At 39.4% G+C, this 25495-nt stretch overlaps 1 protein-coding gene and 1 long non-coding RNA gene across 2 annotated transcripts in view; one reads left to right on the top strand and one right to left on the bottom strand.

Moving 5' to 3' along the window:
* DHRSX (dehydrogenase/reductase X-linked) overlaps positions 1-25495 on the top strand; it is a 162837-nt gene that overhangs the window by 84783 nt on the left and 52559 nt on the right. Inside the window, exon 4 of the mRNA XM_064408248.1 lies at positions 18015-18116. Coding sequence (XP_064264318.1) covers positions 18015-18116 — 102 coding nt within the window. The remainder of the gene's footprint in view (positions 1-18014; positions 18117-25495) is intronic.
* On the bottom strand, positions 11248-14636 carry LOC135295314 (uncharacterized). The gene is made up of 3 exons (XR_010357361.1): positions 14397-14636; positions 14021-14187; positions 11248-12291 (listed from the first exon to the last, which is right to left on the bottom strand). It is a non-coding gene; the product is annotated as an uncharacterized LOC135295314 (long non-coding RNA).

Genomic DNA, 25495 nt, shown 5'->3' with positions numbered 1-25495 from the left:
TGCTTTTCAAGTTCAGTAAAATGAACTCCAACTGAAATGGAGCAGACTTCCTGAGGTAAACAGAGTCTGCTTTAGCAAAAGAGGACTAAGTAGACTTGGTTGGTTTTGTTCAAAAATAATTAAATGTGAGAGAAGATGCTCTTGCTGCTCATGGATATGTCACTAGGACAAATAATGAAACCAGTAGAAGCACATTCATAGCAAAAGGCAATTTACAAAACCAATGAGGTATAAACTAGCCATGAAGGTTAGAAGGTTAGAAGTTATTTTCTCATCAGCTGGGTAAGTGAAATTATGACTTAGGTTTCCCATAATACTGCAAGAAAAGATGTATTTCAAGTAGAAGTTGATGAGTTTTTGATGGGATATGACACAGCACATGTGGATATGCCCATGACTTGAAAAGGTCTGCTCACTCTGTGCTTACTAACATTAAATTAAAATAGGTGGTTTGCACATAACTTATTAAAGTAAGATAAAAATGAGTCTTCCAATCCTTTTGCTGTCTGTTCCACAAACAAACACAAACCCATAAGGGTTACATCATATCTTACATTGTTTATTATTACAGTGATTTCTATAACTCAACCAAGATTGGGGCTCCCATGCGTAAATAGAAGGTGATTAAAGAAACTTGCAATAAACAATCTATCACTAATTAAAGTAAGTCAACTGTTAAATTAATTTAGAAAATCACCATTGTATTTTCATTCTTAAGAGTTCTTAATAATTATTTTTCTTAGATCAATTTTTTGCATTTCAAAAGTGAAATAATTAACTACAAGTGTATATAATTATTTTCCTATATTTTACCCTCCTTGATAAACACTGTCACTTTTGCTTACAAAACTGTTTAAAATCTTGGATTTAAGGAGCTCTCAAACATTCAGATGGCACTGAATACCTTCCCCAACTAATGCTACATTTTAACGGATCGATCCCACAGACTGCTGGAATAAATATGGTAAGCGGCCAGGAAATGGCTCACAGGTTAGGGAGATGTCTTTTGCATGGTCTGATTAATTTTTAGCACTTTTTCAAAACTCATAACACATACTTTTCAGGTAGATTGGGTAATGTGATATGTAAGCTGAATTAGTAATTTTTCAGTTCCACGCTTTGTTGTGACTCGGATAATTGTACCATTTGTTATCATCACGGACGAGCATTCGTATCTGTCGGGCCATCCCAGTGCACATTGGCATGCTCTCCACACTGCCCTGCAGAAATGCAGAGCTGTGAACAGATAAGGGAAAGCCATAGCATTTGCCACAGCAATGTGTCATTATTTGACTACTTTGATGTTCTTACACAGGACAGCTTATCCTTTGGCTTCAAAGGGATCCCACTAAACTGTAACTGCAGCAATGGCCTACAGGATTCTCGCTATTTGTAGAAAGCAATCTCACCTTTTTCTATTGTTCTTCTAATCTTGTGATGTTTCAAGTATATAAACCATATTGCACATTAATATTTCCTAGCTCACCCGAATACTTAGGTCAAGGTTTTCCATGACTAGTGGCTGTTCTAGATCTGTGTCTTTTAAGGCTCTGCAGTCTGTGCTTCACTTTCTGAGTGTTTGAGTCTTCTTATACGAATGTGATAAGTTTGTACAATATTGGTGCTTTATCTGCTGCTTCTTTAAGTAGAGTGATACTGAGTAAAGTACCTTTTTAAAACATTTTTCTCTTAATTTCTTAATTTTTTAAAAATCTTTGCTGAGGTACAAATTGCTTTCACAGTTTTTTTGATACATTTTTCAAAACAGTCTTACATTAAAGTAGTATAAAATCATTGCTTTGAGTTACATCTTATGCAGACACAATGCAACTTCTGCTTATGTTAATAAAATAGATATTAAAATATCAAAACCATCTTGACTAGAGCTAAAGAATGTAATAACTTGGAACAATGCAAGTCAAGCATCTTAAAGGGTTTGTTTTCTGTTAGAAATTTAGATCTCTTGAAAAGCATTGCCAAGCTGTAACAAGTCTTTTATTCCACAAAAACAAAATTATGTGGAAAGTGAATATTACCCTCCAGCAGAATTTAATTCCACGTTCCCCAAATGTCTTTAAGTTGTTCTCTGTTCTCTCTGGCTCGGGCTTCCCTTTCTTTTTCATTAACTTTGCTGAGGCAACAGCAAAGATGTCTTTAGAGAACAAGAATGGATTTTTTTTAAAATAGGAAATACTCATGATAGATTTACCTTTTTTGTCATGACTTTCAGAACAGTTTACCAGAGGATGAGTGTTAGAGAGTCTGATTCTCCTATTCTCACTTCACCTTTTCTCTTTGGGAAGGTAGCCCTAAAACAGAAATGAAGGCTGAGTATGGTGAGCTGTTGCCCACACAGGCTGTTGGCATGTGTATTATGAATAGCTGTGCCTATCAACACAGAGCAAATGAAATTTTCACATTCTCACTGTGAAGTCCAGAAAGTTTAAAGATATATTATCAGACAGATGCTGAAGCCTTTGGGTAGAGACAGCTGAAACACTGCCTGGATAATATCAGGTGGATCTCTGCTTAGGAGATGCCAATGAACCTGCAGTTTGTACATTAAAATGTTTTTCCAAGGTGACATAAAAAGAAACAAAGGAATTCTCCAGTGGTGTCATAAGCAACTCTCCAGCCCGTTGGTTGTCACGCGGGATAACTACTGTTGTTCCCCTTTGTCATCAGAGGACAGGAAGATGTAGCCATGTTTCTACATCTCAGGATAACCAGCTCATGGAGAAGTAGCAGCATCCTTGTTTCTTGCTAGCAGCTCATCAAGCTGTGCCATAGCTCATTGAGAAATCATAGGTTTGACTCAGGAATGAGTGAGTGGGGGTCAGACCCTGTGTCATGCAGGAGATCAGAAAGATGGGCTATACTGGTGTTGATCTGAGCATTCCTGAATTGTCTTCCCACCTCACAGTGAGTGATGTCTTTTTGAGTTTTTAGAAAGATTTTGAGATAATAATATATTATAATCATCCCATTTTAATTCAGGCCAAGGTTAGTATAATTTTCAGGCTTGCTGGACAGGGGATGATGTCTACCTGCTCTTAAGTGCAGCAGAACCTTGTGGCACTATTCCATGCCTGTCACCCATGGAGAGCTGCTGCCAATAGCTGGGAACAAGATATATTTCTCAGGAAAGCAGCAGCTGATGATTTGCTGTAAGCTCAAATCTCCCAAAAGAAGATTTTTTCTGGAGAGCATGGAGATTGGGAGGAGAGGATTGGGGAAGATGTGGGAAGTAAAGTGAGTGTGTATGAAGGATGACTGGATGGGGATTAGTTCTTCCTTTGACGATTTTGAAGGCTGAGCAAAGAAAATTCTTAGTTTTCCTCATCCATGAAAACTGTGAGGACAAACAAAACGCAAAAGTAGGGTATGGAGTGGAGTGATTCCTTGGGAGAGTACCCTAATGTTTTTGAGGGGTGCATATTTGGATTTAGATACTATTTCTAATCCAAACAGTCATTTGCATATTAAATCTATTTCAGAGCTCAAGTGGCATCTGGACACTTGCCTCTCTGCATCCACTAGCTACCACCACCGTTGCAGTGCAGATGGCAGTATGTCTGCCTTGGGGTGTAACTTATAATAGGGAGTGAAGGTCTGCAGTTGCCAGAAATTGAATTACCAACAGCCAAAGGTCTGAAAAAGTGGAAAAATTAAACAGAGATAAATCACAGAGAGCTGATGGCCGCCATCCAATTTGTCTGAAAGAACCGAACAACAAAGCAGCCAAGCTGCTAACCCAAATATATAATTTACCATTAAATTAGCACTCTACCTACCTATTAGAAATGTGCTGTTCCAGAGCTTTATACATGGCTAACCAAATTTACTTTTGCCCCCCAAAATAACAGCTGAGGGAATCTGTGTCACTCCTATGAAGCAACCAGAGGAAGCACAAGTGACGCCAGGCTGGGTCCAAGTCTCACAGTGGCCCCACTCCGCTTTTTCCCCAGGCAGAGCTGACATGTTTTCCCAGGTGGGCATCAGCTCATCTGTTCTGCCCTTTCCTGGATAGGAGAGGGAGGGCAGGAAGGAGACCTACCACCCTTCCTAGCACCAGGGTGGGTTGTATGATGCTTTCTGTGGCATTGGAGGCCAAATTCAGCCTTTTACAGATGTAGAGCTGAACCATAAATGCAGGCTTATGGAGGCACTTTGGTGGGTGAGAATCTGCTAAAATCAGGCAGTGTGGTTTTATGTTATGACTTGCAACACTAAAATTTTGCATCACAGACTTTTGATCTTGCAGCACTATTAATCTGGAGCTCTGCAGCAATTCAAAATGTATTCAAACAGTACCATTCAGATCCAGACCTGCTGTTAAAGGTTGTCTGCTGGAATCTCATGCTCACATGAATAAAAATTATTATCTGATTTTTTTCCTAATATGTGTGTGTGGGGTTATCTTCCCCAAAAATGCTAGTTTATCAGTATGCAGAAATCCAAAACCTTTATGTTCTCAGATCCAGTATACTGCCAGGTTCAGCTCTCTAAATCCCTTCTTCATAGTGTCGGGATGACAGTTTTCACTGAGTTAGGAATAGTAATCTATGGTGAGGAGAATTTCTAGCTTTTTCATTAAGTAAATGCCAATAATACATCAGAAAGAGTAGGAAGAATAATTTCATACATTGTTAATTCCCTGCAGAGGATGCAAAATTTAAAAGAGGTTTGTTTTTCTGCATTTATTTTTCTTAGGTTAGAGAATGGGTGAAAATACCTTTTAACTGTATTCAGTTATACTTGGGAATAAGCAGACTAATGAGGATCCATTTTCTCCCTCATCTCTCTTAAAAGCTTTTCCCTGAAGGGTGTGCACCAAAGGGAAGAAACAGTGCCGTGACTTTCGCCTTTCAAAAGACAGACCATTCTGATGCTGATCTCTTCCCTGCTAAGGAGAGAGCAGGTGTGCAAAGAAATAGATTCATTCACTTCTTATGTGTCTAACTGTGCTATACATCTCTTTTCACTAATTCAGCAAGCTTGGCTGCCTTCACTGTAGAGTGACTGACCCATACCTTGTGTCCCTTCTCAAGGTGAGAAATTCAGACCTGGAGAACTATCTCACCAACATATTTTAAATATTAATTTAGCTAATGAAGTATCTGCATAAAGTCCAGAGACTGAATGGGAATGCAAAGACCTGTACAGGTAGTTATTTTCCTAAAACTGGTGTAAAGGGCAGTGGAAAAAGACTGTCATTCACAAGCTGGATTTTTGAATAGGAGAAAGACTTCAGTATCCTCTTTTTGTTCACCTGGTACCTTCCCCAAGATGCACCTTTAGAAAAAAATATTTTGTTTTGTTTTTCTTGAAAAGAAAGGGGTTATAGGCAGTTAAAAATATCTGTTTCTTTCTTAATAGTTCCCAAATGTGTATGCCTTTTCCAACTGGATGTAGCCTTCCCAGGGTTATTTTTTCTAACAAAAGCAAGAATTTTCACAACATGTCTAATGAAAGTACTTATCAGCATGAGCCAATACTGAACAATACACGGGATGCATTTCTAAAGGCAAGAAATATACAGATATCCAAAAGTCAGTTTGCCTTTAAGAAGAATGAAAATACCAGAAGCACTGAACGTTGAGATGGAGGAGAAGAACCCTGTGGCTCCTTGCTCAGCAGCTCTGGCTGACATTGCCTGAAATTCCAGGTCAGCATTAGCAGTGAAGTGCTATGAACGATAATTGCTTTAAAGCCCCATTACTGACTAGGGACTCTGCATTAGAGTGATCATGTTAAAAGTTCTGGAGGACCAGCAAAGGAAGTGAGATGAGAAGAATAATAAAGCACAAAACAAGATGGGGTGAGAGGAGAGATCTAAAGTTTCCTAAAGATGAATCCATCTCAAAGAAAAAAACCTATAGCTTTTTTAAATGTGAATATATTCATTAAAAAATAATAAATACCTATTTGTATAGAAGTAAAAAGAGAAAAGAGGTGGGATCCAGTGTACAGGGCAGCCTGTGAAGCAGCAATCAAGAGACTGGTTGTATTCTTAGCATTTTATTCTTCTGCACTTCTTTTTCCTGTCACTTTGCTAGCCTGAAAGATCTCTGCAGCAGATTAGTAGCTGTGAGAGGTGTGTGATTTATAGAGTAGCAGCAAAGCTGCCACTTCTCACCTGGGATGCATAGCTACAGTGTCATTACTGTAAAAATTATGATGTCTTTCAGTTTGCTTAAGCTTAGTCTCAGTTACGTGCATGTACATACACAATGTCACCAAAACCAGCCACTACAATTATCTTTACAGTCTTTGACTCTTGAGATGTGTTTGTCAATTAGAGTGTGCAACAGTGTCTCAAATTTTCTGTTGAGAAGTCACAGTTATTTCAGAGGCATTCACAATAAGGGAGGAATTTAAACACACCCTGCAAGACTTCTTATCTTTTTCCAGCATGAATTTTCTTTGTGTTCTATCTGAGCCTTTGGCAAGATTCTTCTGGAAGTTCTCACTCTTTTTTTTTTTTCCCCAAAGCTTGAGTATGGTGAATAACAGTGAGTCATCTGCACACATTCCCTGTTCTCTGATTTTTTCACCTATTTTCTGTTTGTTCATTACTAGTTGAAACTGAACACTAGGATTGAAATCAACTAACTTTTGAGGTTCGTAATACAGAGGTTTTAATCTGAGTCAGTGTCCCCAAGCTTCTTTTGCAGTCTGTGGTGAGGAATAAATAGTTGCAAGACATGATTCATCTCATCTTAAACTAGATTTGTGAAACAGGTCAGATGAATCATATCTTAGAAGCCCTCTACAGACCTAAGCTTGCTTAAGCATGAAAGAGAAACAGTCTCATGTCAGATCTGAAGAAAAAGAAAAAGTAAGTCGATGTATCTTGACTCTTGGAGGAGTGGGAAAGGACAACAGTATTGCTCTGCAAGGTTACTGATATTCTCTTACCATAGCCCAGGTGATGTCCCAGGTATAGGTGGGCATGAACCAGGAGAAGCAGCTGCACCAGCAGACCTGTGTGGGTGGAATGAAGTGGGGCAAGGGTGTGAGGGGAGAGCAGACACCCCACTGGGTGAAACCAGGTGAGCTGTGATTAACCTGGCCCTAAATCTGAAGGGCCTTTTGCAGTTCCCCCACCCCTGCTACCTGCTCCTGTTGCTCTCTGCCACATTTGCTACCTCTGCTGCCACAGGGAAGCAGTGACTTTATTATCCATGCAAAGAGTATCTCCAAATAAAGAGAAAAAAAAAAAACAAAACAGATTGAAGCTGGATCTGAGAGCCCCTCAAACTTACCTCATGAGCACTAGGACTGACATGAGAGAGAAATGCAGAAAACCTCTGGGAAAAAGGAAGGTAGTCTTTGTCTAAGTATGTTTTATGGATAGTTCTCATGTCTCGATGTTGTATTTTTGACAACTCCAAGTTGTTCTTGCCTGGAGCTTGGAAATATTATTCCCTTTTTATTTTCTTGGACCCTGCAAGGTTTCTATCCTTGAAGTACTACAAAGCAGAGGCATTATCAGCATCTCTGTGGTACCTCAGAGGGTGTGAAGCAGAATATATGCTGAGGTGTTTTTGCGGTAATACCAAAGCTTATTACAAACATGCTTCTTCACACCAGAGGTTTTTATTTTTGTGGTTTTGAAAAGGTAAGCAAATATTCTCAGAAGATAGATGTTCTTTTCAGGAAATGTAGCCAATGGGAGATCTGTTTTGCCATCACATAATGATTCAAGTCTGTCCAGGAATCAAAATTTGATGTTATCTATGAAATATCTAGACAGACTAACAGACGTCCTATTAGGAATGATTTATTTCAGATCTCCAAGTATATACTTGATATTGGTTATGGAAAGAAGCTCCTGCATGACAGAATGGGACATGCTGGTTGCATTCTGAATTTTGACTGAGATATTTGATGCTTAAATCTAGAATGGCAGATAAAATTTACAGGACTGAAGGTTATGAGTCAGTTCACATCTCTTGACAATTACATCCATGACAGATGCCAGACCTGCACCACAATGACCAAGTGGCCCAGCTCAGTCCTACTGTGGGAACTGAGGTATCATCAGCACTAAGCCATTGCAGTCCAAAAGCAGTTTTATTGGATTTGTTATTGTAGCAACTAAAACAAAAAGTCAGTTCTACAAATGTTAAGGCTCTATGAGTGTCTGTAATTAAGGCCCTGTTTTAGCAAACCCTTCACTTTCTGAACAGCCTGTTTTTCATAGAACCTCGTGTTAATTCTCCCTCCAAAAATGAATACACTATAAATGTGAGGGCTTCTTTCACACTAAAAGTTAAATAAATTAAGGAGGTTGAAGGAAGCAAGATTTAGGGGTGTACAGATATGAGCAAGATATCTAATTTGAAGCTGGATTGAATTAGGTAGTATTTTGCTAGCTTGGAGAAAACGTTTTGAATAAATAAATAAATTTAAATTTCTTGTGAAAAGTAAGCTGTTCATGTAGAAAAAAAATTCTGCAAGTTGAGACAGAAACAGCTCAAGATGAGTGCTGGTTCTTGTTTTAGTCAGGATACTCATCTAATAAAATATTCTGAAGGAGAAGACTACCGGCAAAATGTCTCTAGCCCTTTTTTTGGCATGTCTCTTTCATGTGCTTGTGCAACCCAAGATACATTGGAAATGTGTAATTCCAGAGCAGAGAAACTGGAAACAAATGACAGCTCCATATACTTGGCAAAACTACACCAGTTTAAATCAGTTGAGGACTCAGCATAATCTCTAGGAAGAATCATGCTCCTAGCTTTTGCTGAAGTGCATTCTCTTTTTGTCATCTTGTATAAGCCTTGCTGACTTTTATCTTCATTAACAGCTTGACTCTGTATTACATCCAGAAAGCTCTTCTCTTGAGTTTCAGTCCCGACAGAGAGTGTCAACAGAGGACAACGTGTCGTGTGGGTCGCACATGCGCCATGTATTTTTAGGTTTTAAATGAGATAGAAGTCACAGTGTGCAGTTAAGTCATTCTAAGGAGTAAATGGCACCTGAGAAGAAAAAAAAAACAAACCCCATATCTACAATTCACAAAATGCAGCAATGAAATTTAATATAAAAATCTGTTCACCAAGGAGCAAGAGGAAAATGTGTCTAAAAGTATTCAGAATCAGAGAGTAGTTTGGGTTGGAAGGGACTCTTGGAGATAATCCAGACCAATCCTCCAGCAATGAGGGCAATAATAGTAGAGAACGGTATACTGTCTTCTCTTCTGACCATGTATGATTAATCTCAGAGCCTCACTATGAGCTCTTCTGTCCCCATGAAGCAGAAAGATTTTACCTGGTTTTGGTTTTGATCCTTCTGGAGGGAAGAAAGCATGCTTAGCTGTTAACAGGAGGAAGACTGCCTTCCTCCATCCTCAAAAACAGACGTGAGAAGCATTTTCACGGCAACAATTTTTTTCCCCTTCTGAATATCAGGCTCAGACTGAAATTAATGTGGCCATGGCCACATTTCTTTTCCCACCATTTCTTCACAGGGCTCTAAATGGTCCTATGAAAAGCCAAAGTCATATTTCCTTTGAACTCATGTGAAGGCAGACCCATAGATACTCAAAATGGTGACAGAAGGAGTTCCAAAACAGTTCTTCAGAGGGGGGGAAACAGTCTTTCCATAGCAACAGGGGAGGAAAACAGAGGACTTTTTCTCCCTACAGTCAGAACCCTGGGTGGTGAGCATCTGAACTCATGAGGAGGAAGCATGTGAGGAAACTTTATATATATCTACTATTGTGTACTTGCTATTCTAAAAAATCTAAGCCTCCCCAGTGAATAATCTGGAGGAAATTTTACCCACGGGAAGCTGAGATAACCTTTCTCACCCTGTAGAGTTGTAGATCCCACTGCTGCCATCATCTCCCAAGGTTACTTTTCTGACAAGATGATGGCAGCTTACTTCTTTTCAAGCTCTGGCCCCACTGAACAGAAAATGTCAGACAATATACAGCAAAGCACTGCTTGCATGTTTGGAAAACCTAGAGTATGCCATGCCTGTATGAACGGTGCAAAATGATAACATGTTTAAATTACATCCCACTTGGTGTTGCAACCAGCAGAGCCCACTTGGGCATTTGTGTTGCTTTAGATGGACTCCCTCCCCTTTGTACTGCTCTTAGGTCCAAGTACTCTGGCACTGTGCTTTGTGATGCTGTTCAGGGGTCTCTCCTGTGGTGAGCTGACATTTTAGCAGTAGTGGGATCTGCTGGTAGTGGTGGAACTGGAACAATGTTCTTTTCCTTAAATTTTGTCAGTTTTGATTAACCAGTCCATAAGAGCTATGGGCGTGTTTTTTAAATGTAACAAGTTAAAGAATCACTGTACTAGGCCACACACTTCTTGAAGCGGCTAAGCACTGCCTTAGCTACTTCCTTGCCTTAGCTGGAAGTAGCTAAGGCAGACTGTTCAGTTTCTGAAAGACAATTCCTTTCTTTATTTCCACCATTCTTCCACCTCTGAGAAAGAAAACAGCTCCCTGATTAAGATGCTTTCTCCCATTTCTCACTACAATGGAGTAAAGCTTGATGGTTAAGAAATGGCACCCAAAGTACCTTTATTTTATAGTAGCTCTTTGAGCAGAAAAAGTTCAAACTTTCATGAAGAAGCAAAAAAACCCCAACACATTAATTTCTAATATTTGCTGTTTCTAATATTTTTTTATTTCTCTTTATGCTGTGAGACTGATACAGAGCTCTTGCTTCCCTGAACTGGCTGGAGGATGACACAGGGAGGCTGTTTGCAAAGGCTGACATTAGGCACAGGAAGTTCATCTCTTTATTCTGCCTTTAAAGTTAGAGGTGCTAGAATGGATGACTCAGAGAAGAAGCAGCTGAATTTGGGTGCTCTTACTTGCCTGCTGAAAGGCTGTAGACAAGCTAGGCTGCCTTAAATTGAGAGTGTATCTATCTTTTAATATAAAAAGTACTCAAATGGTATATCTTTAAATATGCTCACTATTTTGATCTGTGCTACTGCATTCACACACTTTGACAGATGGATGTCTTCAATTTGTCTTCTTCTTCAGTGGTATATCACAAATGTCAGCTTGAGCAGTAAAGCTGCTCTAGAGTTACCCATGCTTTATTATTCCTGTTAATAGACTGTGAAAGATCAGTGGTCTGATAAAGGGCCACAAAATTATTGAGGCTAATAAAATACAGAGAATAATACTGGGGAGAACTTATAAAATGCCCAGCAGTCATTGGTCCAAGGTCACATGTTTATCATAATTCTACAAATTGTCTGCAAGGAGCCAAAATCTGAAAATTGCCGCCATAACCACAACTGGAATTAAGCATTGACCAGTGTCATGGGTAGGATTGCACATACTAATCTGTGTGCCAATCAATTTAATGTTTCACCTCCGTGAATCTTGGCTGCTAATATAGAATGGAGGAGATTATGTAGTGCTTGTGGTGTAGAGGCCATAGAGGTCATCAAGTGCATGAAGGCAGGAGCATGGCATAATCAGGAGACACTGTGCTTATAGCATGCAGTGTTCTGTCATCATCCATGTCTGAGCAGAACTTGCATCACAGCCCTTGTGTGAGTCCCAGACAATGTAGAAAAACTCTGTAAACTAGAGTTATGTTTTGTAGATGGTAGAGTTATGTTTTGCACATACCCAGCTGGCAGAATGATAAACCACAAGTTTATGTTAGCAGTGTAGAACCACTTTTGCATTTTCCACTGGCAGTAAAGACAGAGTGATGAAAAAAGGCAAGTAGACTCCAGTCAGTGCTGCATTATGTCTTCTTCTCATCACAGTTCATGGTCTTTTTTTTTCCTGAGGCTCGCTCCACTTCATTTTCACCTGCCACCTTGCTGACAGAGCTTCCCTGGCTCTGAAGTGCAGCATCTAGCAGATGGTAGGTTTTTGACTTGTTAAGGGTCCTTTCTGATAAACATCCCCATGGCACTGTCCAGATTCTCAGAATCATGTTTTTTAGGTTGTTGTTTCAGATTCTCAGTTGTTTATGAGCAGAACAGCATTTCTTCCTGCTGCTGTGCAGATGCCAAAGTATAACCCCTCTGTGGAGATACACGAACCAGAATGCGATGTACCTTTGAGATCCTTTTTTTGAAGATGAATACCTGACTAAAATGAACACCATTTGTTATTATCTTGTCTGGGAAGCATTCCTTGTTCCTTGGTGAAGAAGTTACTCTTCCTTCTGCTGTCTTCAGACACTGGATAGATGGGTGGCAAGTAGGAACAGGCAAAGCGATTCTTTTCTGTAGTTCTCAGCTCCCCACGGTTCTGGGCAGACTTGCAGCTTTCCTTAGAACATATCCTCTGTTTTTAACACAAAGACATTGAAAGCATAACAGAAAACTGCTGTGGCATAAGTACTATACAAGTAGACTTTGACTTATGATTTCTGCTGAAGCAGAGCTGTAGCTGTCCATAAAAATTTCAACATGGTGAGTTAGAGCTGAATGCATAAAAAATGGTAGTTGGTAGGTGGCCTTATCTCATCTTAATCTGATCTAAACCATGCCTAAGTGATGTAGTCTTTGAGGGAATCATAACATTGCATTTTAGTGTGTTCAGATGATCAGTAAACATCTCAGAAGTTACAGTTGTTCAGTGAAATATCTGTCCATTTTTTTTTACTTCTGAATTTTCCTTCCATACCAGACTGAAATTCCCATTTCATGCTTTTTATGCCCTGTGATACAGACACAGAGGAAATGTGCAGTCACAGTCAACTGTGCTGGTGCGGAAACCAAAGGAGGGTAGCTCTGGATGTGAAGGAAGGTGTGGCAATAGTGTGAAGAAGCAGGAGGACAGAAATGGGGAAGCTGACCCTGAAGGGGAAGCTCAGAGGAGTGTGAGCACTTGGGGGCTGTGTCAGGCTCTCCTAACACTGGGCCTCCTCCTGGATTTCATGGGGCTCAGAAAGCTCTCCAGGAGCTACCAGATGCCAATCATTCAGGCTCTCTCCTTTTAGTTACCATGACCAAGCAAGCAAGGGGAATAAAACGCAGGAACAAACACTGCACACAATCTCAGATATGTCCCACATGGCAGCCAGCGTGGCTTTGTGGGGTCTGTATAGGCCTCATGAGGTGCAGCCAGAAAACATTGTGCTGACTTCCTTGTGGCTGTCTGCACCAGGCTAATACATGTTTGAAAGAAAGCAATTAGGGAAAGCAGCAATTGGACCACCATCATATACATATCTATTCATATGTGGTTAATAGCACAAGTAATTCTGGATGTCTTTTGGGAAATTTTGCTCCTTCTGTATTTCATTAGCTAATAACTCTCTGACAACTGAGTCATCAAATTACAATAAAAGAATAGAAAAATATTTTTAAGAGTAAAAATGTTAGCCAGTGTCTGACAATTATGGATGTACTTCCTTTCACTGGAAAAATTATTTAGATAAGAACATGGGACACATCCAGCGTGTGTGAAGAAAGAAATACGGGCACGTCTGTCACTATAAAAGTAGCTGAAAGCAAGTACAGAAAAAGGAGAGATAAAATGGGGGAGATTTAGAAATCTGAGCATTTCAGTAGCATTAGCTGCAGATATTCTGTATGTAGCTTATTCTGTTTGTGCCTTCTTCTCTCTATTTTTGTACTTAATAGCATACAGAAAATGAAAAGAACTAGGTAGTTTTGAAAACTTAATAGATTATTAAACTCTAAAGCAGAAAGACCACTATTGTAAAAGACAAGAATTTTGGCATGTTTCAGTTTTCTTGCTGTTAATGCAAACCTTCTTTTTGCTCATTCCTCTGCTATATGGAAAAACATTGGCATTCTTGCTTCCCTGAAGTAATTCTAGTTACATTCCTAGTTCACAATACAGTTTGGTCATTTGCTCACATTATTAAACACTGGTCTTTATTAACTAATGTTGTGTTACACTAAATAGTTTATTTAGTTGTTGTTTTGCACTGGGTGATTGGAAATTTGCACAGGGTAGTTTTTATATAGCACTGAGTAGCTTATGTTATATCACGTGGTTTGTTATCCCTTCCCCCACCACATGGTCCTTCCCTCACCCTCACCAGTGCCCCGTGGTGGTCCCTCCTGGGCTGCCACTCCCCTCACCACTCTTCACTGGTATCCCATTGGCTGTGGACCTCTTCCTCTGGCCCCATTCCCCAGGGTGTAAAAGCTCCCTGACACTGGGGAATGCTCTTTCTCCCATGTGTCTGTCCATCGTGTGTTTCTCCTGGAATAAAGAGAGAACGTTACCACTTGGAGAAGACTGCTTCTCAATCTTTTACTTTTGTCTAAGAATTATCATATGAGCATGGGTCTGTAGCTAGCTGGAGTGGACCCCAACAGCCCGTCAGAAACTCAATAATACAAACTAAGGCATCAAAAAAATTGTTGTGCTTAGTATATTTGTGCATGCTTCAAAATAGTCTAAAAACTTACCATTGTTCTTAGCTTCTCAATTTGTAATTCTCCAGTACACTGATTAAAAAAAATCACCATGGGATGAAGAAGAAACTCAGATTCTGCTCAAGGCCCTGCCTATGAGTCAGCACACGGCTGGGAGCCAGATTTTGGCACAGTTTCTCGAGGGGAGTGGCACCTTGGTCAGCGCGGTGCCGCGCCAGCAGATCCGCCTCCCTGGCAAAGAGCCGCCACGCACAAATGAGCACCAACAAGGACTCTGGGCCTGAGAACATAAAGAAAGTTTGGGGGTTGGTTTGTTTGTTTGTTTTCCTTTCCAAAGCATGTTCTGATCTTTTGATAGCACGTGCTTTACAAATTCTGAATATGATGACATTCTTCCCAAGTAAATAAATTTAGTAATGATAGCCTAGGCCTAGTGTGCCATTAGTCTGGGCACTGTACAGTCATCATGAAGGACAGCATTTGTTGTGCAGAACTGGAAAATTAAGGGAGGTGAGATCAGACAGCTGCTGCAAAAAGTTAATTATCAGGAAGGATGAGATTGCATTGGTCAGGCTAAAAAGCACTCTCTTGGCATACATTATCTAACCACCATTCTTGTTGGCAATGCAAGGCCAGATAAGGAAGACATTTAAATTTAGGTTAGTGGATACCTTCAGAGGTCTGCTTTTCTTGCATATGTAGTGGCAATAGAGTCAATAATGTTGTGAGTCCATACTGGTGATGGAGAAATGGTTGGAGCCTGCACTGTGCCACAAAATACTGCAGCTGATGAAGGCCTAATGCCTCCTGTACCAAGAGAAATGTTTTTGTACTGAAAGTGACTCTTGCATCGGCAGTGTGACTGCCTCGTAAGAAGCAGGTCATGCTTTCCCTAATCTCTTTCCTTGATGAGCTGCCTAATGAAGTAGAACAACAGCAGAGTCAGCATAAATCTTCATCTAGGTCTTCACTCATTGTTGCACTAATTATTAATAATTTATTATGACCAGGTTGTGGATATCTGAGCAGTTACAGTGCCATTCATGTGGTTTTATACAGCAGCTAGGCCACAGGAGTAATGGCCTGAGCAACACTGACAGAAGTTATTAATTTCTACATTTCCTTAGCATCTCCAGTTGCAGGGCTTCCATGAAATTAAAGTGAGGCTGAGTGCCTAAAGGTCTGCAGAGAGATCAAGAAATTGTCCACTTCTATTCATGGGACAGTGTTGTTGAAACAGTATTACTTTAGAGCCACTTTGAAAAAAAATTATTTACACCGTCCTAAAAGTGGAAGCTAAGAATTCTTGTTTGTTTGTTTGTTTGTTTTTTAATGAAAATGGCCACTGAATAATTTACATACATTCACTACGACAATTTCAGAGGACTAATATTGTCTAGGTTCCAAGTAGATAAGGATTATTAAAGCTTCATATTAAGGGAACTAAAGAAACTGTTCTCCTGGAAAGAAATTAAATTACAGTTGTGAATATCTTTTTTTATTTATCTTGTTGTTGTGCCTGCAGGCCTTTCTAATCTCTTACTGTAGTGACATACTATAAAGAGGCATTATAGCTCAGAGCCTTGGTAGGGACAGGATAAACATCCCTGATAGACCAGGGAAGAGAGTAAGAGGAAAGGTCTCGTATTACAGCCTGCACTGGAGCCTATTTATCCAATAGTTTAATCCTCCTATCAGAAAGGCACTTTTGAAGAACTGTATCTCTTTATTTTCCCCTTCTTTCAAAGGCTGATTCTTTCATAGGAAGAGGTGGGGGACCCATGTGCAAGGAAGGGGATGGCTGCTCCTTCCTGTGGAGCACAGGGCAGCGGCCCTGGCGCCAGGAGGAGGGAGGGCAGCAGGGAGGGGGGAAAACATGGTGAGTGAGCCTCTGAAACCCCAGTCCTTTGATGTGGTGGCCAAAACCATCCCGGAGACAGCATCTGTGCAGAGGTTGCCACAGCTTGGGAAATCTGGGAGCTCATTGAAATGAAACAGGACAGTAAGGGCACACCCTGCAAGGACAGAGTGAACAAGGGGAGAGGCTTTGTACAGCCTTTGCCTTTCTCTCTGATGGACCTAGTCGTGGAAGGTTGCTCGGTATTGTTTGACTTTGTCAATTTGAAACACCTTTTGCTCTTCCTTGGAAAAGTCACTTTATGGAGGAGGTTCAAACAAATCCACCTCAGAGCCCTAGTGCCTTGGCAGGGTGGAGTTGACAACAGCTGGCTGACTTGGACTCCTACAGTGACAAGTAGGAAACCAGAAGAGAGACTAATATCTGTGGTAGAGCATCAGATAGTTTTCCTTAAAACACAGCTAATGCTGAAACAAACCAAAAGCCTGGCATGCAATATATACTTTTTAAAAGGCTAAAACAGTTGGACAAGGTCATAATTTTTCTTTCTTTTTCCTCTTTGCAGAGCTTCTAAAGAATTTGGATTGTTTGTGTGGGGACAGCTACTGCTGTTGGCAGGGGGCACTGCCTCTTTTCACTTCATAACTCTGGTCATGGCTTCATGCAAGGAAAAGCAATCAATGAGGCAGTGCTGTGAGAGCCTGGGGTTGAAAGCTGAACAACTGCAGTAGGCAGAATTTTAAGACCTGATGGGTTTAAAGCTGCTGGGGGATTTAAGTAATATTTTTTATTTTGACTAATTAATTTTCTAGCATTCTGGCACAGGTCAATGGCTGAGTAATGCTTTGGACAAAAGGATGGATGCCTGTTTGATATGTATTTTCTTGTCAATAAAGACATACTGGAATCAAATATATCTTAAGACTGACTCCCTGCCCCTTGAGCCATCTTGTTGGTACAGTTGAATTTCCAGCCCCCTGCCACCCTGCCCTTTGACTGACATCAGCAGCGTAGGCAAGATGCTACCACAATATTCGTGTGAGCTATGGTCCTCTCAAATCACACTGCCATTGCCAAAGCCAAGGGTCAGCACAACCCTTACCCATATTTAAATGGCATTTTCATGGTTGGTTGTTGCTCTATTTTCATGGTTGGTTGTTGCTGGATACCAAATGTCCCTGGATGCCCATAGGAGCCATAGCATTTCTAATGATGCTCTATTTGCTTTTAGTGATCAGTAGAGTTGCTGTGTTCAGGGTGTCCTGCTGCTCATGTTTCCTACTGGCAATAGAGCTTTGCTTTATAAGCTATTCCAACCACATATACTTAGAAGATAATCTGGGAAAAACAAAGGACAGCATATTTGCATCAGGAGCAGAGGGAAACCTTGCAGTGTCTGATGTGCCTTCTTCTCTCCCCATTTGATTTCCAGCTGCCATATCCTGATCATCTCATTGCTGCAGCACTGTAGCTCCTCTTTTTAAATGGCAGCAGTAGTAAGAGCAGTAGGGTTGGTGCATATTTGCTTCATTTAATGCCCTCCTTCACCTCCTGACAGACAGTTTTCCCACATTTGCTCTGTGAAGAATCAATAATTTAAAAATAGAAAGGAAGGGAAGAAGGAGAAAGAAAGAACCTGAGACCGGCTTCACCCAGGACTTTGAAAAGTTTGTTTTCTTTTTAAAACTTTTACTCTACTAGTGATGTTATCACAGGAGTCCTTGTTGATGTCTATGTGTTTTTATATCATTGTAACTGACTTAACTCTGTTTTTATCTCCTCTTCTCTCCCAGTGGAGTTTTTATACTGTGATTTGGCTTCCATGAAGTCTATACGGCAATTTGTGCAGCAGTTTAGAGCAAGGAATTGTCCACTCCATGTCCTGGTGAATAATGGTGAGTTCTGTTTTTTTCTTCATATATCTTCAGGGGAAGTTGAGACAAATGGAGGTCTCGTCTATCACTACAGATTTCAAATAGATTATCTGAACCATACAGCAGCTTACCATAAGGCTGCATTAACTGCTATGTCTTCCTAGAGTTAAATTGCATTTTTTTGAGAGATTGTTAGGTGAGGAGTCTGAACACTTCAATGCCACACCTGCTCATGTTGTTATTGCAAGTCTAGTTCCTTTGCTGTGATTTTTTAGCTCTCCAGCACTAAAAAGAATGCAATTATACAGGAATCTGAGTACCGCTAAGAAAACTAAGAAATGAAAGAGAACTTGTAATTTATAAGAAGTATAATAAGAAAACATAAGAAAGGAAAGAGAAGCCAGTAGAAAATCTGTCCTTTCACTTTTATTTGCTTTCTCTCCTCTTATGTTTTTCCCTGTACAAACACTTGTTTACTGTGGGTGACTGATGAGCTGGGCTGGGGGTTTAATCCACTTGAAATGTAATCTGGCAAATTATCCAGCAACCTCAGAGAAGTCACTGCATAGGATCCAGTTGCTACTTGAAAGCTGTTCATACAACTGCATCCTCAGTGGTCAGAGCACAAATTAAAAGGACCACACTTATCTTGCGTTCATACAATTATCAAATGAATCTAATTATATTTAGGGATTTTAGCTTTTGTTATTCACATACTTGCTATCTAATTTTGTATTGTGGTCTCAGTATTTTTGGAAGCCAGCCTGTACAATAATTTTCTTCACGAAACCATGCATGCTGTGCATGCACTGTCCTAAAAGGGAATTTTCACCTGTGTATTTAAATAGGGGAAAAACCCGCCAGCAACAATTTAGGTTTCTTTTAGAAGTTTGCTGCTGTTATATGCTGCTGTTCTTGTTTTCTCAACTATTTACATATTTTTCTATTAAGACATCCCAGAGAACATTTTCTGTTTTCCTGTGCACACTTCCATCCTAGTGAGAGCAAGGATGCTGTAAATAAATGGGTTTGTTATGTTCATTGGTGCCTCAAAGAGCTCTCAGTAACAGAAGCAAATACTGTAATAAAAATTCAAGTGTTTTTTATTTGCTGATTGATATGAAACATTTGTGAAATGTTCAGTTAAACATTCATTTTTCTTTGATTAGTCAAAAAAGCCTACCATTATTATTTTAATCATGCAATAATTAGAGGTGGATATAAAAGCCTAGTTATAGTTACAGTTAATTAGTGAGTATTTAAGCCTAGTTACAAAGTCTTTCCAGATTTACTTTTAAACATGCAGAATAAAAACTGTTCTACAAATGGGAACAACACTATTTGAAAAAACAGCATTTTATGGGAAAAGGGGTTTTTAATTCTATGTACCCATCAGGAATGCCTGCCCTGCACTAGTTTTCAGCTTGAGCAAAGCCAGCATTGTCAGCAGGGGCTTAGAGGTCAGTTGGGGGAAAAATGAAGAGGCTGAAGCAACTGGGAAGACCTCTGGAATATGGGATTTTTTTCTGCCCTAGCTGCTGCTGAATTGGGTTGGATGAAAATTAAATGTGTCTTCTTATCCAAGGGACAAAGTTGTGTGAAAATGGATCTTTTATGTTTTTAATATGTTACAAGACCAAAGAATGTAAGTCCAACACTTCTTTTAAGAAAGGAGATTGAGAGTAAAATTTGCCTGCTTCAGTCTATGTATTTGTAACTTGAAAGAAAGCCATTTGATTTCACTTACGCTTTTTTGCCAAATACAATTGGCAAGAGAAATCTGTTGTTTGATAAAATCCTTTTAGAATCTACAATGAAATGAATGGTCCAAGTAATTTTTCTGCCTTAACAGAATCATGTCCAAGGTACAGGTAAAGAATTCCGGAGAATTAGGTTAGTCTCTGGCCATTGCCTGGCAATGACTCCACTTCTGAATGCTCTTTCCCACATATATTTTCTTTTTTCTTATGGTCCTTTTAATTTGCTTTTGTAAATAATCTGTAGAATTTAGTTTTGCTACTAGTGAAAGCACATTTTCACTAGTAACTTCTGTTTCATAGTGAAAGCCCAAATGTTTCCTTGCTACATAAGAGGAAAATGGACATACCTAATAGAGGAAATGTGGCCTGATACAAAAACCAACAGTACTGAGCACAATTAAGACAAGTGCTGACATATGGGCTATCTGGTTGGCTTTTCTCCTTCCATGTTCCCTTCCTCTTTTGTCCTTTTTTTATATTTTTACTTTTTTTTTTTTTTTTGTTCAAATGCACTAAGGAGGATGTTTCAGTCCACCACGGACTGCAGAGCTGGAAGCGCTACTCTCTCCAAAGCCTCATCACAGTTGCCTGTTCCACTGCCTTTCCCATAGGTTTTGAAAATCAGATTTTGTATGCATCCCATGATACCTGAATCAAACTATCAGCAAGCTAGTACAATTTTTTTATTTCTGTCTTCATAGGACCAAGCATTTTATTATCAGGGCTGAACTTTTCTGTTACATTTAGTGTAAAAATGCAAGAACTGTTACACTGAAATTGTTGCACTACATACTAGCACTATTTAATTGCTTAAATCTAAATCTTTTAAATTGATGTAATCATGTGCATGTTAGTGAACTTTCCACCTATTATCTCATAGATATGTATACTGTATGAATGTGAAGGTGTATGATATTCATTGAGGACTTGTGCAAACCTGTCAAAAAGCCAAACACTTGAAAATGACTTGATAAAAGTTCCAACATTTTACAAGAATGCCAGCTAAGAAATTAACATTAAAATATTATTAAAGACAAGGGATTTCATGTGAATGACGGTCCTAAATAAATAATCAATCCTACATGTCTGACCTAGGATTGGTATGAAATTCAGCAGTTTTTAAGGTCACTGGTGATTTTTTAAAAAAATATCTCTTCATCATTTGCTCTCTACCCCTTACTTAACTCAAGGATTCAGATGGAAATTAAATTAATACTAAAATCCTGAGTTTCTAAGTATTCTCCTAGAGCTAAACATCCAGGTCCCACAATAATAATGTGAAGTTTAGGTATCCAGCTAAATGGAGATTAGTGCACTAGTCACCTCCTCTTTTTGTTATAGTTTATTTTAGCATGTACATTTAACTTTCTAATTTCTAATTTAAAAGGAAAAATTTGGTTGAACGCACGCATTATTTCAGCTGACAAATAAGGGCTTGTTTTTCCATTACTATGCTTTCTGCATCAGCAATGTGTAGGCTCAGCTCTTGGTTTTTAAAATAAACAAAACATATTAAAAATGCAAATAGTGTATATTTTAAAATATAATGTGCTAATGCTAAAAAGAGAAAAATGCTATGACATAGAAAACAAATTCATTTTCTGTAGGAAACAAGAAGTAAGCTAAATGGTTGAACTGTAAGCCACAGAAAGAGGGCTGCAGCACAAGCAGTGAAGAAAGCTTTATCTGACAGAAGGTCAGAAGAATGTGTCTTCTAGTCTGCTAATTAGCATTTGGGTGCTAATTATTAGTTTTGTTTTGGAAAGAACTGTGTCTCTGTACAGCTGAGAAGCATTTAGCAAATTACAGCATGTACACTAGTGTTAATTATTTAATATATTCCTAAAAATGGCATTGCTGTTAAAATGCATTAGAAAGTCTGCTGTCTTCTTGTGGTTGAAAAAGGGACAGATACTAAAGCACTTTGTAGAATTCCATGACCAGCAGTCACTGTTTCATGCCAGAGATGTTTTTTTCTAGCCTTGAAGGCAGTCATTTTCTCTGTGTGCTAGAACTCTTTCTTAGCACCTTGTAGTTAATGTGTTTGCTTGTACGTTGTTTACGGTACCTAATGATCTTAAAACCAACAGAGCCAACACAAAAATCACAAGATATTTAGGGACACCAGGATATGTCTGGATGAACTGTCTAGCTCATTAACAATGAAATGCCGACTTAGAGATTTCAGGCTATTATTAATGTATTGTAGACAGATTACAGTTAATGTATTTCAGGTTGAAGCTTACCTAGGCCAATTTAAAATCAATATTCCTGAACTGCTAGCTAATTCAGATGATCATATTTGGTACTTTGTAGATCATCTGAGAAATTATCAGTCTCTTGAAAGAACGAATGAGTGTGTATAAGCTTACCTCTTTAGTTCCTAGAGCACATTAAAAGCTGTATCAGTAGCTGAGTATGTGGAATATATATGTTTCCTTGTGTTACCTACATACAATCCAGCCATGTGCAGGTCAGCCATAATCCTTTGCTAGGAGTCCTTTGAATAGTCCCATAGATGCTGTCACTGTTGATCATATATTATTCTTGCATTTGAGTATTTGCAGGATCAGATCTTCAGAAGAAAAGTGAAATTCGAGGGCTAGGAACAAGGGCATGTATCAAATGCAAACAATTCTATACATACTTACCTACTCACAGGTCATATTTATAAATTGAATTTACTAATAGTTAAATTGTTTGAAATTATCACAGTGAGATCTATGAAAAGATCCTGCCCCACTGGATTAGGTAACAGCCAGCTCCCTTGTCTGTAGCAGCTGCAGGCTACATTGACTCTTCTGATGAAAAGGAAAGAAACCTCAGAGATGTGGAAATTCACTGAGAAGGCCTTGAGGGAAAGTTAGTGAGGAGGGTTGCTGTTACTCCAGTGAAACTTGGATTTCATTGAAATTAATGCTTCTCTTGCAGCCACACAGGAAATCTGTGCTGAACTCAGGATATGATATCTCATTAAAGTTCTTCCAGTGTCTTGCTTACATCATGTTTCATCTGTATCCTTCCTCAAAGACAAATTAGAGTAATACCCAAAGCTGGAAAAGGTACAGAGGGATAGGAGCAAAGAGAGAAGGGAATGAGCAGAAGAGCAAATAGACTTTACCTGTATGTAATGGATGATAAGTACTAGACATCATGGGAGAGCTGAGACTTTGGGAATGGTTTTACCTGGAAAAGCTAATTTGAGGTGGTGGAGGGATTGGCTTACAATGGATCTCCCATGTATGGTGGGGAAAACTGGAAGATTCATAAGGACTTTAACATGCAGTATTAACACTTTCTAAAATGAGAAGAAACTCCCAGGGCCATATTTTTTTTTTTTATGAAGTTCAGTGCATGGCAAATCTTCTTAGATTTTCAGAAGAGGTCATCTTTTTGGAGAGCTGACTGTGGGGAGGCTGGCTGGCTGCTCACACACTGCTCTTCACAGGTATTAGCTGCCTTGGGTACTGTGAGGAACTTGTCTGGGCAAATGTGTCAGAGCACCATGACACTGCTGGCAGTATCCAGCCTGGCACATTCAGAGCAAATGAGGGTTGTGCAATGCCCATGTTTATCTAGAGTATGGACTTGTAGCAGCAGTCATCAGCTAGAGATTTTATTATACTTGGATAGCACTTTTGTCTGCCAGAATTATATGTATTTTATAAGAAGATGTCAGATTTCCTATAAAAGGTTTATTATTTATTGTAAGAACTAATAAGTTAGAGGGGTAACCTTAGACTTTTCTGGCTTTCAAAGAGTAAGGATTTCATTCATGAAAATCCTGACTTTCGTTGATATTATCTTTCTCTTTGTGATTACTTCCAAAGCTTTTTTTCTGTCTGTGATATCAAACATTTTGTGAAAGGGGAAATATCTCAGGCTCCACATGCTGCAGGTTTTTGACACATTTGCTTTTATGTCTTGAATTTGAGCATTTTATCAGTGGAAGACAGATACAAAATTGAGCTATTGATGGATTAGGAAACTCAACCAGTTCTACTTAAGTGTGTGGAACATTTGCCATTGGCTTTTCTGAAAGGCAGGAGTGAGCCATGTTTTATATTTACTTAATATTTTCATAGCTTTTAGGTAAAAATATTTTTTATACAAATTGCAAACTGAAATATTTTCTTCTTCTGAGAGAATATCCTATTGAATTAGAAAGCTGTGACTGACTTTCCTATTTTCTGATTGTGAGTGGGCTAACTCACCATTGTGCCAACTCAACCAAACAGTTACTGAGCATATTTTTAGGAAACACAGGGTTTTTTTGAACCAGACCTAATTAGGAATGCTCTGATTTATTTTAGTGTAAAATCAAAACCTTGGTTATGGAATGTATTTACTTTTTTTAACTGACACATTTTCCAAGGAACTATCTTGTGCTGTGTTCACGTGTAGCAGCGTGACCTTGATTCAGAATGTGAATCTGTTCTTATGGAGGTATTACAGCCAGTTTGGTCATGTTCTGAATCAACCAAGATTTGGTTGTTGTTCTCACAACAACATGTGTATTGTCTGCATTTTTTCCTTTTCTTTAATTTACTGAGAAACCCAGAATTTATTTTTTCTGGAAAGACACATTGCTTTATCTTCCGCACAGCTAATACAGTGCACAACTCCTTTGTGAACATTATAGGTGGGTCTGGGAGCATCAGCAGCAGACATTACGTTTTCAATTCCTACTACTTTGCCAAACTTTTAGTGTTTGGGCTAAGAGTTTCCATGCCGATTATTTGCCTTAGGCTGACTATTTTTCTGTATTTATTTTGTAATGCCAGATAAAACAGTTTATCTGTTTCCAGCAATGATAAGACAAACATCTTAGGAATTTTTTTTAATGTCAGAGATGATGGCAAGGCTTTTCATAAATGCTGGGTTTTATCACACTGTGTGGAATTGAATGTAGACAAGATCTTGCCTTTGTGTCAGTGATGGCTGCATCTTTTGCCACGTGTGGAATATTCCCCTGAAGGGTCGAGTCAGAAGCCTGCTAAGCACTGCACTTTGTGAGCCACCTTTTATGTGTTCCTCTCTGAATATTTTGTCTGTACCAAGCATGTCCCAAGTTAAGCCTGAGCAGGTCTTTCTGCCCAAATCACAGCCCTGAGCTGTGGTGGGAGGTGCTGCATGCAGGCAAATGCACCAGCACTGAGCCTGGGCACCAGCATCCCACCTGCTCTTCCTGGCTGCCTCTGAGCTTGGTGGAGATGGGCACTGGGTCTCATTTCAGGCTCCTCCAGTCTCTCCACTCTCCAGACTGGTGGCCTCAGTCTTCCATGATCTCTGTGACAAGTTTCTGTCCCATGAAAAATAGCCTGTGAAGAGTTGATGGGTGGGAGGAACAGGACAGTTAGCTGGGAACCATCAGGATGACAGAAACCTTGATTGCAAAACATTTGCATTTTCTGATTAAAAAACTTCTATAGAGAGTTAAACTAAGAACATAGCATATGTTCTTGTTAAATATCAGAAAATTAATAAGAGAGCAAGTACTGAGGTAGAGCTGGGGTGGGTAGTGTGGGCAAAAAGAGTCATTACGCCTGGCTGAACTGTAGATGTCTCAGTCAGTGGTTGGAAATGCTTAGACACCATATAATTCACAGGGATTGAGTCCTTAATCTTGAGGACTGAAGT

Source organism: Passer domesticus, chromosome 2, assembly GCF_036417665.1.
Source record: "Passer domesticus isolate bPasDom1 chromosome 2, bPasDom1.hap1, whole genome shotgun sequence".
Classification (NCBI taxonomy): Eukaryota; Metazoa; Chordata; class Aves; order Passeriformes; family Passeridae; genus Passer; species Passer domesticus.
Note: the sequence above shows the minus strand (reverse complement) of the source record. Positions and strands in the feature narration are given on the sequence as shown.